The sequence below is a fragment of the Polypterus senegalus genome, chromosome 2 (genome assembly GCF_016835505.1).
Source record: "Polypterus senegalus isolate Bchr_013 chromosome 2, ASM1683550v1, whole genome shotgun sequence".
In the NCBI taxonomy this organism is placed as follows: Eukaryota; Metazoa; Chordata; class Cladistia; order Polypteriformes; family Polypteridae; genus Polypterus; species Polypterus senegalus.
Genome location: NC_053155.1, coordinates 312,742,441 through 312,756,799, shown reverse-complemented (window position 1 = coordinate 312,756,799; position 14,359 = coordinate 312,742,441). Strand labels below are relative to the sequence as shown.

The 14,359-nt window shown below is 42.0% G+C and overlaps 1 protein-coding gene across 2 annotated transcripts in view; it reads left to right on the top strand.

Annotated features, from left to right (window-relative positions):
* Positions 1-14,359, top strand: part of myo16 (myosin XVI) — a 743,507-nt gene that overhangs the window by 269,613 nt on the left and 459,535 nt on the right. For both annotated transcript variants that reach the window (XM_039745919.1, XM_039745918.1), the window contains exons 3-5: positions 5,387-5,457; positions 9,418-9,561; positions 12,414-12,522. In XM_039745919.1, coding sequence (XP_039601853.1) covers positions 5,387-5,457; positions 9,418-9,561; positions 12,414-12,522 — 324 coding nt within the window. The remainder of the gene's footprint in view (positions 1-5,386; positions 5,458-9,417; positions 9,562-12,413; positions 12,523-14,359) is intronic.

Below are 14,359 nucleotides of genomic sequence, written 5' to 3'. Positions count from 1 at the left end.
AATGCAGTTTAAAGGCTTTTTTTCAGAAATTAAAACAGCTTCAGTTTACAATATTCATGTCCATGTCTATTATTTGATTCTGTAAGCCCACTAAAACCGTTTTAAATAAAAAAAAACATTTGCGATTTGGGGCAAATTTACGTGTGCGATTACATACGATTAATCAAGATTAATTCTTACACAGCCTCTAATTAATTGGATTAATTTTTTTAATCGAGTCCCACTCCTAATATATATATGTAGATATATATGTAGATTTGTATATATATGTGTATATACAGTATATATGTAGATATGTATATGTTGTATATACAGTATGTATATATATGTGTGTGTGTATATATACAGTATGTGTATATATATATATATTTATATATATGTTTATATGTATATATATGTTTATATATGTGTCTGTGTGTGTGTGTATATATATATATATATATATATATATATATATATATATATATATGCCAGCAACACTCATATCAATGACAAAACAATTACATTAACAATCATCTTACGTTATTTTTAAAATGTTTGCTTTTCTTTTTCATAACTTCTTTAACACACTACTTCTCCGCTGCGAAGCGCGGGTATTCTGCTAGTATATATATATACCTGTATATATATATACACTGCTCACAAAAATTAAAGGAACACTTTTTTTATTGGGCCTGGCATTAAATCAATTAAACCTGTCTGATAATTTTCTGGTTGGTTAAGCAGCTGAGGTCATTGTTAATCACTTTCAGCTGTATTGGTGTTCATGGACTTAACGACAGGTGCACTAAAGTGGCAACAATTAGAAAACCCTCCAAACAGGACTGGTTTTACATGTGGAGGTCATTTCAAGTTTCTCCCTCTTGATCTTTTTTGGCTGGTTTTCCACTCGTGCTAGTTTTGGCTTGAGTAATCATCTCTGCTGGCAGTATGAGGCGATTCTTTAACCCTACAGAAGTTGCACAGGTTGTCCAACTTCTCCAGGATGGCACATCCACACGTGCTGCAGCAAGAAGGTTTAATGTGTCTCCCAGCACAATCTCCAGAACATGGAGGAGATTTCAGGAGACTGGCTGTTATTCTCGGAGAGCTGGACAGGGCCGTAGAAGGTCCTCAACCCATCAGCAGGACCGATACCTGCTCCTTTGTGCAAGGCGGAACAGGCTGAGCACTGCTCGTGCCCTACAGAATGACCTCCAGAGGGCCACTGGTGTGAATGTCTCTACCCAAACAATCAGGAACAGACTTCATGAAGATGGCCTGAGGGCCCGACGTCCTGTAGTGGGCCCTGTGCTCACTGCCCAGCACCGTGGAGCTCGACTGGCATTTGCTCAAGAACACCAGAATTGGCAAGTCCACCACTGGTGCCCTGTACTTTTTACAGACGAGAGCAGGTTCACCCTGAGCAGCTGTGATAGACGTGAAAGAGTCTGGAGAAGACAAGGAGAACGATATGCTGCCTGCAACGTCGTTCAACATGACAGGTTTGGTGGTGGGTCAGTGATGGTCTGGGGAGGCATATCCATGGAGGGACGCACAGACATCTACTGCGTAGGAAATGGTGCTCTGACTGCCAAAAGGTATTGAGATGAAATCCTTGAACCCATTGTCAGACCCTATGCTGGTGCAGTAGGTCCTGGTTTCCTCCTAATGCACGACAATGCCCGGCCTCATATGGCAAGAGTATGCAGGCAGTACCTGGAGGATGAAGGAATTGAAATAATTGAATGGCCTTCACGATCCCCTGACTTAAACCCAATAGAACATCTGTGGGACATTATGTTTCGGTCCATTAGGCACCGCCAGGTTGCTCCTCAGACTGTACAACAGCTCAGGGATGCCCTCATACAGATCTGGGAGGAAATGCCACAAGACACCATCCGTCGTCTCATTAGGAGCATGCCCGACGTTGTCAAGCATGCATACAAGCTCGTGGGGGCCACACAAGATACTGAAAAGCATTTTGAGTAGCAGAAATGAAGTTTTTGAAAAAATGGACTAGCCTGCCACATCTTCATTTCACTCTGATTTTAGGGTGTCTACACAATTGAGCCCTCTGTAGGCAGAAAACTTTTATTTCCATTAAAAGACTTGGCATCCTTTTGTTCCTAAGACATTGCCCTGTCGTTATTTGTATAGATATCCAACTTCATATTGAGATCTGATGTATCTAATGTGTTTCTTTAAAGTGTTCCTTTTATTTTTGTGAGCATATATATAAATGTATGCATTCCCCCTACACACCCAGTCCAATATATTTTACTAGCTGAAGCCCGGCGGTGTAAGAATAGGAACAGAAAACGGTGAGAAAGGAATTCAGTATAGCAAAGGCTTAGGAAACCACCATCGCAGTATAACGAAAATAGCAAGGAGCGAAACCAATGCCAATGGTCGAGAGAGTACCTTCCTGTAGCAGGCTACGGAAAACATACACATATATAGATAGACGGCACATTCACTGTGTTGCCCAGTAGGCACGATAAGTCAGTGCGTCCGCCCTATTGCGGGTGGTAAAAGTGCCATTTAAACTAATACAGGAGTTCTTCCAGAGGGGCTTAAAGTGGAGAAGGACAAACAAATTGTGATTGCATTCACTACACTGTTGGCACGCAGACTCATCCTGATAAACTGGAAGAATCCAAACTCTCCTCTTTTAAGTCAGTGGGAAACCGATGTGTTATATTATTTGAAATTAGAAAAAATCAAATGCTCAGTTAGAGGATCCGTACAGACTTTTTTCAAACCATGGCAGGATCTAATCAGTAATATTTTAAAATAAGTTCATGACGCACAGAGAATTTATTAATGTAGGTATGTTTACAAGCCTTAAATTTTACGCCATTTGGCTTGCTCTCTCTCTCAGGGGTGGGGATCGATCTGTTCTTAACTCAATTCTTCTTTTTGTAAAAACTTGATTGCTTTGTATGGATTGCAATAAAATTAATAAAAAAAAAAACCAAAAAAAAACTAATTCAGGTAGATGTGGAAGCCGGGTTTTCTTATGAAAAAACAATAACGTTTAAAACAGTATCGTTTAAATACAACAGATTTTGGCAAATCGTTTACATGCAATTATTTATATCCATTCATACACTAATAATGGCAATTATTAAATAATAATTATTATTATTAAATAATTCCTCCCAAATAAGTAACATTTCTCAGACTGCCTTCTTACATCTCCGAAACATTTCTAGACCTCGTCCTGTTCTTACGCAACACAGTACTGAAGTATCATTTAATGCCTGAGTCACCTCACGTATAGATTACTGTAATGCTATTCTATCTGTCATCCCACAAAAACGTATCCATTGCTTACAACTTCTTCAAAATTGTGCTGCCAGGATGATAACCTGCTGTTCTTAACCCACTGATCATATCACACCGATTCTCTCTCAACTTCACTGGCTCCCTGTTCACTACTGAATACGATACACAATACCGCTCTTAACATTTAAAGCTCACCACACCTCACTGATCTCCTCCAGACTGGCACTCCTCTCACTCACTCAGATCCTCATCTGACTACCGAAATGGAAAATTAAGACTTTTAAAACTAAATGAAAATAAGGAGGACTTTTACATCAAAGTTTTGGATATTTTCATGGAGAAGGATAGGCACATGGACTTAAAGGTAAGACCAGCATTTCTCAACCTTTAAGTGTTTGCGACCCAAGTTTTCATAACAGTTTTAATCGCCCCCATGGTTTTTTTTGAACAGAGCCCATAATACCAATTTGTTCTTTTTTAATTAATGATATATCATAGATGCATATTTTATTATACCTACTTTTTTCAACATTTATCTAACTTTATATTTCTTTTTCTAATATCAGAATATAGTTTAAGTTAATTTGTTTTGGTTTCAATAGATGTATTTTTCATATTTTTGATTCTTTTTGTCACATCTTCGCGCCCCCCTTTTTGTTACTTCACGCCCCACAGTTTGAGAACCACTGGATAAGACCATAAACAGTTTTCAATTTTATAAAAAATGGGATCAGACTAAGAAAAGAAAAATCCAATATTTAAGAACAAAATAAAATATTCTTTTGTTTTTCTTGTTATCCTTTTGTTGAACCGTGTGTGTTAAAATTGATAAAAGCATCAGAATTAAAAGCTTTTACAAACAACTAAATATTGCAATTAAGGTCAGAATTGAAATCCGTTTTTTTGTACGCCACTCTGTACTTTCGTTTGTATTGCAGTGATGCGGGCTCTGCATCAGTCTGTCGTGGTGAAAAAAGAGCTGAGCCGTAAGGTAAAGCTCTCAATTTACCAGTCGATCTACGCTCCTACCCTCACCTATGGTCATGAGCTATGGGTAGTGACCAAAAGAACGAGATCGCGAATACAAGAAGATGAAATGAGTTTCCTCCGCAGGGTGTCTGGGCTTTCCCTTAAAGATAGGGTGAGAAGCTCAGAGTAGAGCCGCTGCTCCTCCACATAAGATAGTCAGATGAGGTGGCTCGGGCATCTGATCAGGACGCCTCCCTGGTGAGGTGTTCTGGGCACATCTAACCGGGAGGAAGTCCCGAGGAAGACCCAGGACACGCTGGAGGGATTATGTCTCCCGGCTGGCCTGGGAACGCCTTGGGATTCTCCCGGAAGAGCTGGAAGAAGTGGCCGGGGAAGAGGGAAGTCTGGGCATCTCTGCTCAAGCTGCTACCCCCACGACCCGACCTCGGATAAGCGGAAGAGGATGGATGGATGGACTCTGTACTTTCGTTTGTATTGAACGAGTCGGAATTGTGGAATTGCAACGGCAAATTTAGAACCCATGGAGGGTGAGGAGCAAATGTGCTCTCTTCGCTCTCTCTCGCCGCTATAAACGTAACGTTCTTTCTTTGTCAAATATACGCCTTACCTGTGTGTGTAAAGAATGCTGGTGAGATTTGAAACATAACCAGTAGTCAATGTGCCAGTTAAATAGTGAATCCGCTACTCTTTGGGGTTCACGCGTGTATATCAGTAAATCTGATTCTGAAGGAGTCACCAGCCATGACTCTCACCACACGTCACTGCACGAAAGTTTTAAACGTAGGCGGGCTGCCCAGATTGACGTCGCTGTCATTTTTGTTTCCAAAATCACGCAGGGTTTACATTTGTTGTGTGGACCCCACAAATTGACATCGCGGGCCGAAGTTTGTCATAAACAATGTCTCAGAGAAAAGACACCTCAGGCGGGTCACAGAGGAGCCATCAAGGGGGTGACGGCCATACAGCTCACCAGCCGTGTCTTGTGAGACTGAGCTCATCTCTTTTGGTGGAAGATGGCCTCATACAGGGGTCCAATGTGGAGGTTTTATTTATTGTGTGTAATTATTAGAGCTATGCCCCCCACCCCTCAAGCCTTGACACTTAAGTCTTCTTTTATCTTTTTCAGTTCTGCGGCTGCTGAAGGATGGCGCGGACCCCAACACGTTAACTTCATCTGGAGGCACACTGCTCCACTTGGTAAGAGACTGGCTGCTTTATACCACATTGGTGGGTAGGGGAGGCTGGCTGATTATAAAGGTAAATGATCGATGGTGTGATGCTAATGCCCAACGGTGCCACTGTGCCAACCAATGTTTTTACTGGACAGAGGGCACGGCACCCAGAGCATATGCTTTAGAGGTATCTGATTAAAGAGAGAGCTGGCAGCCATCACACACAGCAATGCAAAGCACATCCAGTCTGTCACTTTGACAGCCAACACCCACGGAAATTGTTGAAAAGCAGAGAGCCCACCCCTAGCTGCTGCATGCCCACTTTGCCAGTGCCGCACTGTTTTTATTATATTGTGTTGTCATCGACTCTATGCTTTGGCTGATTTTCTTTGTTCTTCTCAGTTTTGGTGCTTCGGGCTACAGTAGATTGCATCCTGCTCATTTTTTTAAATGTCCTTCTGGAACAGATTTAAGGGTACGATACACAAATAGAGGTAGATTGACTGTAAAAGGCATTATAAAATGCATGGATAGAAAGGGGTTTATAAAAGATAGTGATAGTGAAAGGCACTATATCACACCATCTGTTGGATAGCAGTGACATAACAACCCAACAGACACATGTCCAAAATGACCTTTAGAAGCGGATGGTCAGAGGGCACAATGGATGGCAGAAGATTCACCAAGTAAAGAGGATATCTACATCTGCCTTGGCACATTGACTATGGTGTGTGTTGACAACGATGACCCCTTGTTGACTCCCAGTTTGCAGTGCAGTGTGTCCATCCAGTTGCTGTGTCTCTGTTACGTATGAGGTTCATAAAGGAAGTGCTAATTTATGTGATGCGCCATCAGTTGGAGACTAGAGATTTGTAAAAGCAGTGCTAACTTATATGATACGCCATCTGTTGGAGAGCAGTGATTTGTAAATGCTGTGCTAACTTTTATGATGCACCATCTTGGAAAGCAGAATTTTTTAAAAGTAGTGATATTTTTTGTGATATGCCATCTATTGGAGAGCATAGAGTAATAAAAGTAGTGGTAATTTTTATGAGACACCATTTGCTGGAGAGCAGTGACATAGTAACTGGAGGGACACACAGACACTTGTCCTTTTATTAAAGTGGATTACTATTCCAGAGCATGTAATTATATGAATTGTATAAGTTCTTAATGAGATGTAAACAATCTATTTATCATTAGGTCCCAGTTTGCAATGCTTTGTGTTTGTGAGGTTGCTTTGTCTCTCTTACATAATATTTAGTATGATATTTTTAAAAGCAGTGCAAATTTCAGTGATGTGCCATCTGTTGGAGAACAGAGATTTGTCAAAGCAGCACTAATTCTAGTGCTACACCATCCGCTGGAGAGCATATATTCATAAAAACAGTGCTAATTTTTATGATGCACCATCTGTTGGAGAGCAGTGATTTGTAAAAGCAGTGTTAATTTTTGCCATATTCATCTTCTTCTCCTGCTGTGCCCCCCTTACTGCTCACGTCTCAGCTACACACATCACTGCCAGTCCTACCACTGTCTTCAAAACCTCACCTTTAACCTTCACCTTAATTGTTCAATCTTACCATACCCATGAAATCTTCTCCCACTTGTTACATTCACACTGCACTCTGTGGGTTATTTCTGCATGTAACTTCCCATCATCTTCTTCTTCTTCTTCTTCTTCTTCTTCTTCTTCTTCTTCTTCTTCTTCTTTTATGTGAGGTTTATGTACTTGATCAGCCTTCTCTATTCAGTTCAGTTCCCCAGTCAGACCCTTTACCTTCAGATCTTCTACTTTATCCATCCTCCTCCCCTTTGGCCTCCCTTGCTTTCTCTTTCCCACATCCATCGCTCTTTTGCCAACATCTTCATCATGTTTCACTTGTCCATACCGCTTCACCCTACTTTCCAGTACTTTCTTAGCTGTCTCTCCCACTTTGGTTGTACCTCCGATTGTCTCATTTCTTAAACTCCACACCTCCATCTCCACATTCTTGTTTCTGCCACATCCACCTTCTTCTCCTGCTGTGCCCCCACGTCTCAGCTCCACACATCACTGCTGGTCCTACCACTGTCTTAATAACCCCACCTTTAACCTTCACCTTAATTCTTCAATCACATGACACTCCTGATACCTTCTCCCAGTTGTTCCATCCGCACTGCAGTTTGTGAGTTGCCTCTGCATCTAATTCTTCATCTAGGGCTATCATGTCTTCTTCTTCTTCCTCTTCATCTTTTCCCACTTCTATGTGGGGTCAATGTGTTTGATCAACCTTCACCATACAGCTTGGTCCTGCACCTCCTCGTCAGTCAAGTTCTTTTCTTTCAGATCTTCTACTTTATCCATCCACCTTCACTTTAGCCTCTCTTGCTTTCTCTTCCCCATGTCCATCACTCTTCTTCACATGTCCATACCACTTCACTCTGCTTTCCAGTACTTTCTTAGCTGTCTCTCCCACTTTAGTTGTACCTCTGATTGTCTCAGTTCTTACACTCCACACCTCCATCTTCACATTCTCATTTCTGCCACATCCACCTTCTTCTCCTGCTGTGCCCCCCTTACTGCCCATGTCTCCTCTCCACACATCATTGCTGGTCCTACCACTGGCTTACAAACCTCACTTTTAACCTTCACCTTAATTCTTCAATCTCATGATACTCCTAATACCTTCTTCCAGTTGTTCCATCCATGCTGCACTTTGTGGGTTATCTGTGCGTGTAACTTTCCATCTTGGTCTTCTTCTTCTTCGGCCTGCCTTGCGTTTCTCCTTCTCACGTCCATCCCTCTCTTGCCCACATCTTCATTGTCTATCCTCTTCACATGTCCACACCACTTCATCCTACTTTCCAGTACTTTCTTAGCTGTCTCTCCCACTTTACATGTACCTCTGATTGTCTCATTTCTTACAACTCCACACCTCTATCTCCACATTCTCATTTCTGCCACATCCACCTTCTTCTCCTGCTGTTCCCAATTTACTGCCCAAGTCTCAACTCCACACATCATTGCTGGTCCCACCACTCTCTTCAAGTCCTCACCTTTAACCTTCGGTCACACGATACTCCTGATACCTTCTTCCAATTGTTCCATCCCAAACTGCACTCTGTGGGTTTATAGCCACATCTTATTCCCCATCACGGTCCACCACTGATCCTCGATATTTAAACTCCTTTTCAGTTGCTCTCCTTGCTGACTACCTTCTGAATCCTGATCACCACTAAACCTCCGATATTCCATCTTCTTCTTCTTGTCTGTCTTCCAAAGCCCTTCTTCACTCTTCTATCTTCCTCTCCATTTCCTCCTTTCTGTTGCTACGCAACACCATGTCATCATTGCAAAGCCCGCACCAGGGGGATTGGTCTTGTACCCAACAACTCCACACCTAACCATAATCAAAACAAAGTTATGGACTTCAAGAAGACCCTCCTCTCCCAAGGTGCATTACCTGCTAGGCCGGCCTTCTAATTATGAAACTGATTTGGAATGAAAGCCTACAGCCGCTGTGGGCCTCGAGGACTGGAGTTGAGTACCCCTGCCCTAAACCCTAATTATGGTGGGCTGGCTCCTCCAATGTTATGTTACTCCTGCCGAATCGAGTTGAAGGTTGACATGTTCACATCTCAGCTGGTGAAAGCCACACAGACACATCTGATTGATGGGAGTATTTTTCCCTAAAGGGATTATCGCACACTGGGGACCCTCAATAGAGTGGCCAGGATGTGACTGTCACCACGGGCCGAGCAAAACGCATCGCAGTCACAGTCGGCCACGAAGGCATAGTAACGAGTTGCTAAGAGAGGGGGTCCGGTAGGCTCAGGCTGCCTGGACAGGATACAATATGTCATTCAGCGCTGCGCCTTCTAAAGTTGAAAAGATTACGTGAGGGGGGAACGTGCGGCCGTGTCCCCCTGTGTCTTATCGTGCTCTGTCACGTGCTGTTACTTCCTGTGGGTGCCTTAACGCCATTTCTCTTCCTTGCCGCAGTGTGCCCGCCATGACAATGTGTTTGCTGCTGAGATTCTCATTGAGAGGGGCTTGAATATGAACCAGCAGGATGAGGATTTGTGGACCGCCCTGCATGTGGCCTGTGCCTGTGACAATGCCGATATTGTGCTGCTGCTTCTGCTGGTAAGCCCCTTTTTTTCCCACACTTCCAAATAAAAAAAAAAAAGGAAAAAGAAAGAAAAAACACACTCAAGTGGGTTGGAGGAACTTCAAACAAGCCACACTTCTCCTGTGTGCTTTGGCAAACTGACGCTTCTCTCATCTCCTGTTATGATGCTTTTTATCAATGACAAAAATATCCCATTTTGTTACATGTGCATTTTCTTTAAATATGGTGGCCTGTTTCAGCTTGGCATTGCTATGGTCTCCAAGTCCCACTCACCTCCACCCACCCATCAATCCACTTCCTAAATCTACTTAATGCCCAAAGTGTGGCTGAGCTTATCCTGAATTTAATTATGATTTAAAAGCACAGGTAAACACACATACAGTATATCACATATACTGTATAAACTCAGAAACACGTCCGACAGGGTTTGACTAAGGTAAACTCTGGGCTTGCTGTTGCTAATGGTATCATTTCTTTCACCCCCACTGCCCTGAGAAGAAGCACCCAATCAGGGCTCATTAACACTTACAGTAATGCCCAGAGTAAGCCACGCCCCTTCCGGTTTAGGACATCCTTAAAATAGACGGCACCTCATAAGATAGTGTATCAGTGGCGACCTGCAATTGAGTCCAAGTGAGCCCCTTAGTGAAACCCTCGAAACCTTAAACACGGTAGACATCCCCACATTGGCTGATCTTGTTGTGCGGCTGCAGACCCTATTGTTTACTTTTGTGTCAATTACGCAGTGACCACCGGGTTAGTACCCCAATGATTTTTTAAATTCTTAACTGCTACCCCTACTGCTATTGAATATATATTGTTAACACTAGGGGTCGCTGTTGCCCCATTAACCCCCAATAGACAGATGCACTGGTTACAGGGTAAAAGCACCAAGAAAATATTTAATTCTTTTTCTTCTAGGAATAGTGCCCTTAGCACCACAGCCACCACTAATACAGGCAAGTAGACACAACAGTAATCACAATAAAACACAATTCTCTCCCCCACACCTCCCAGCAGGCATTGTCTACTACCTCCTGACTCTGGCTCCTCTGGACCTTTTACAGCTCCTCCTGGCGGCACCCATGGTACCCAACAGGGCTGAGAAACCAAAGTCCAAGTCCCAGGATGTCTTGCGTGAATCCGGGGCACCGCTACACTCTGCCATCTAGCGTTTTAGGTGGGGGGGGGTAGTGTTCAAAAATATCTGCCTTCCCCCATCCTTCCATCCTAATATATATATATATATATATATATATATATATATATATATATATATATATATATATTTATACTGTATATATATACTGTAAATAAATATATATAATGTGTTTATACATATTATTGGGTGCCAAACAGGCAATTACAATGATTTTCGGAATATATAAAGTCAAAACTTGAATATATAGTCAGCATCAGAATATATAACCTCATTCCTGAATATATAAATTTAAAGTCAGATTATATTGATATTGATTGAAATGATTCAGGCACATTTTTAGTAAACTCAATGAGTTCCTAATACAATGTAATGAAATAAGTTAACAAAAAATTAAAAAAAAACACTGTTCAGTTATTGTATTCAAAATGATGTATGTGCCAGGCATTTTGAACACTATATTTATTTATTCTTTTTGTATGGATGTATTGTTGGACGAACCTCACAAGCCCGATCGACTCTGAAGTTCACCTTTCACTAGTACAAGTGAAATGACAAGCATGGAAATTAGACAATATTTGATGGAACTAGACCATTTTATTTGTGAATTGTCCTAATTTTATATATTCTGGAATGATATTATATATTCCGACACTGACTTTATATAATCAGGTGGTGTTATATATTCAGAGCACTGACTTTTTATATTCCGAAAATCATTATATGTGCCTGTTTGGCACCCCATAAAATATATATATATATAGGTATTTTTAAGACCGTTTCTACCCTGGAGTGACAGTGGGCAGTCCGCTCGGTTGGCACTGTATCTGATCATGTTCAGGTCTGATGGGAGAGCGTCCCCGACATGGGTAGAAAAGCACGTGACCGTGATATCCCTGCCAATCAGCAGCTACCCTCTGAAACACACATAGCTGTGATCTCTCTCTCTCTCAAAAACATCAAACGTTACTCCTTAATAATCCCTAGATGATAATGTCTGCTGAAAAGCGGAGAGACATACAGACGGATGTACAGACGCTAGATTTTATATATATAAATTGTTCCTCTAGCATGTCAGAGGATCAAATTCCAGGCTCATCAGAGGTATATGATGCCACTCCAGGATGAGAGGGCGCTGTCACTAACAGTATAACCTGCTTCTGCCTGCACATCTCTAAGAACACGCCCAGTGAGGGCAACTGACTCCGCCCCTTCAGAGCCAGGTCCCATAGAGCTGGGCGTCAATGGAAGGAGGCATCTCAGTTTGGCTCTAGCCAGAGTGGAAGATGGAGCTCAACCGAGCAACATTCATAAAGCGAGAAAAAGAGAAGGCAATGGTCTACATTTCGATTGTTTGATGACATCATGCGTTTGTTTTACTTTCAGTTTATTTGCTGAATTAAACGGGACGTCCTAGCTGGTGTTACGTCAGTTTTTTTGGTCCCGATTTGACCACTAAACACATACTGTAAATACGCACACACATGCATTCTCAAATGTACTAATTTGTTAATGTTTAAATGTACAGTATGTTTGTGTGCAGGTATTTATACTTCATCTTATTTTATTTTTAAATCTTTTTATCTGTAAATCAGCTGAGCTATTTCTTTGTGATGGGCATCATAGTAGAACAGTTTTAACTGCGTGTTAATATTTTCATCTCATTATTCATTTTCATGTCCTTCTTTGATGTGTTGTATGATGCAGGCCGGAGCAAATGTGCTGCTGCAGGACATCAATGGCAATATTCCTCTGGACTACGCCATGGAAGGCACTGAGTCCTGTTATATTCTTCTAAGACATCTTGAAGACAACGGTAAGCACATTCATCATCAGTAGAAGTTATAGAGTCAGTCATGGCGAGACGCATTTGGGGCACAGCTGAGACCCAGAGGGTATAGTGGACAATATGGGTGACAAGCCAGGGAAAAGATCTTTCTAGAAACTGTCTTAAGAGATGGGAATTGAGTCTCTGGAATGCCATTTCCATTATGGTGTGTGGGGCACATCAGAGAAGAATGTTTGTCCCGGGCTTCTCTATTTTAAGGGTGGCATAATAAATTATGAGTGATACTGTGCATATTGTGAATGATTGGAGTTTCATCCTGTTTGCTTTGTCTTTGGGTGACTCTTTGGATTCCTGCTTTGGTACTTTGTTTGCTTTGGATTGCCTTACTGTTTTAGGTGACTCCATTCTGCTCTACTGAGCTTCATTCTTTTTGAAAAGCATTTTTGTGAGAATAAATCTTTTACTTAATGAAGATTCAACAAGGCCTTTTTTGTTTATAGCTGGGGTTTTAGATGGAATTTCCCCCTCTTCTGGGTATTTTTGGATGTATTTTTGGGACTTCTAGTCATAACAACTGTAATGCACAATAATATTCAGTCCAGTACATTAATGTATACACTCACCTAAAGGATGATTAGGACCACCATACTAATACGGTGTTTGACCCCCTTTCGCCTTCAGAACTGCCTTAATTCTACGTGGCATTGATTCAACAAGGTACTGAAAGCATTCTTTAGAAATGTTGGCCCATATTGATAGGATAGCATCTTGCAGTTGATGGAGATTTGTGGGATGCACATCCAGGGCACGAAGTTCCCGTTCCACCACATCCCAAAGATGCTCTATTGGGTTGAGATCTGGTGACTGTGGGGGCCATTTTAGTACAGTGAACTCATTGTCATGTTCAAGAAACCAATTTGAAATGATTCGAGCTTTGTGACATGGTGCATTATCCTGCTGGAAGTAGCCATCAGAGGATGGGTACATTGTGGTCATGAAGGGATGGACATGGTCAGAAACAATGCTCAGGTAGCCCGTGGCATTTAAACGATGCCCAATTGGCACTAAGGGGCCTAAAGTGTGCCAAGAAAACATCCCCCACACCATTACACCACCACCACCAGCCTGCACAGTGGTAACAAGGCATGATGGATCCATGTTCTCATTCTGTTTTACGCCAAATTCTGACTCGACCATTTGAATGTCTCAACAGAAATCGAGACTCATCAGACCAGGCAACATTTTTTCCAGTCTTCAACTGTCCAATTTCAGTGAGCTCGTGCAAATTGTAGCCTCTTTTTCCTATTTGTAGTGGAGATGAGTGGTACCCGGTGGGGTCTTCTGCTGTTGTAGCCCATCCGCCTCAAGATTGTGCGTGTTGTGGCTTCACAAATGCTTTGCTGCATACCTCGGTTGTAACGAGTGGTTATTTCAGTCAATGTTGCTCTTCTATCAGCTTGATTCAGTCGGCCCATTCTCCTCTGACCTCTAGCATCAACAAGGCATTTTCACCCACAGGACTGCCGCATACTGGATGTTTTTCCCTTTTCACTCCATTCTTTGTAAACCCTAGAAATGGTTGTGCGTGAAAATCCCTGTAACTGAGCAGATTGTGAAATACTCAGACCGGCCTGTCTGGCACCAACAACCATGCCACGCTCAAAATTGCTTAAATCCCCTTTCTTTCCCATTCTGACATTCAGTTTGGAGTTGAGGAGATTGTCTTGACCAGGACCACACCGCTAAATGCATTGAAGCAACTGCCATGTGATTGGTTGATTAGATAATTGCATTAATGAGAAACTGAACAGGTGTTCCTAATAATCCTTTAGGTGAGTGTATATGTAGTAGGTAGTTTAACCAC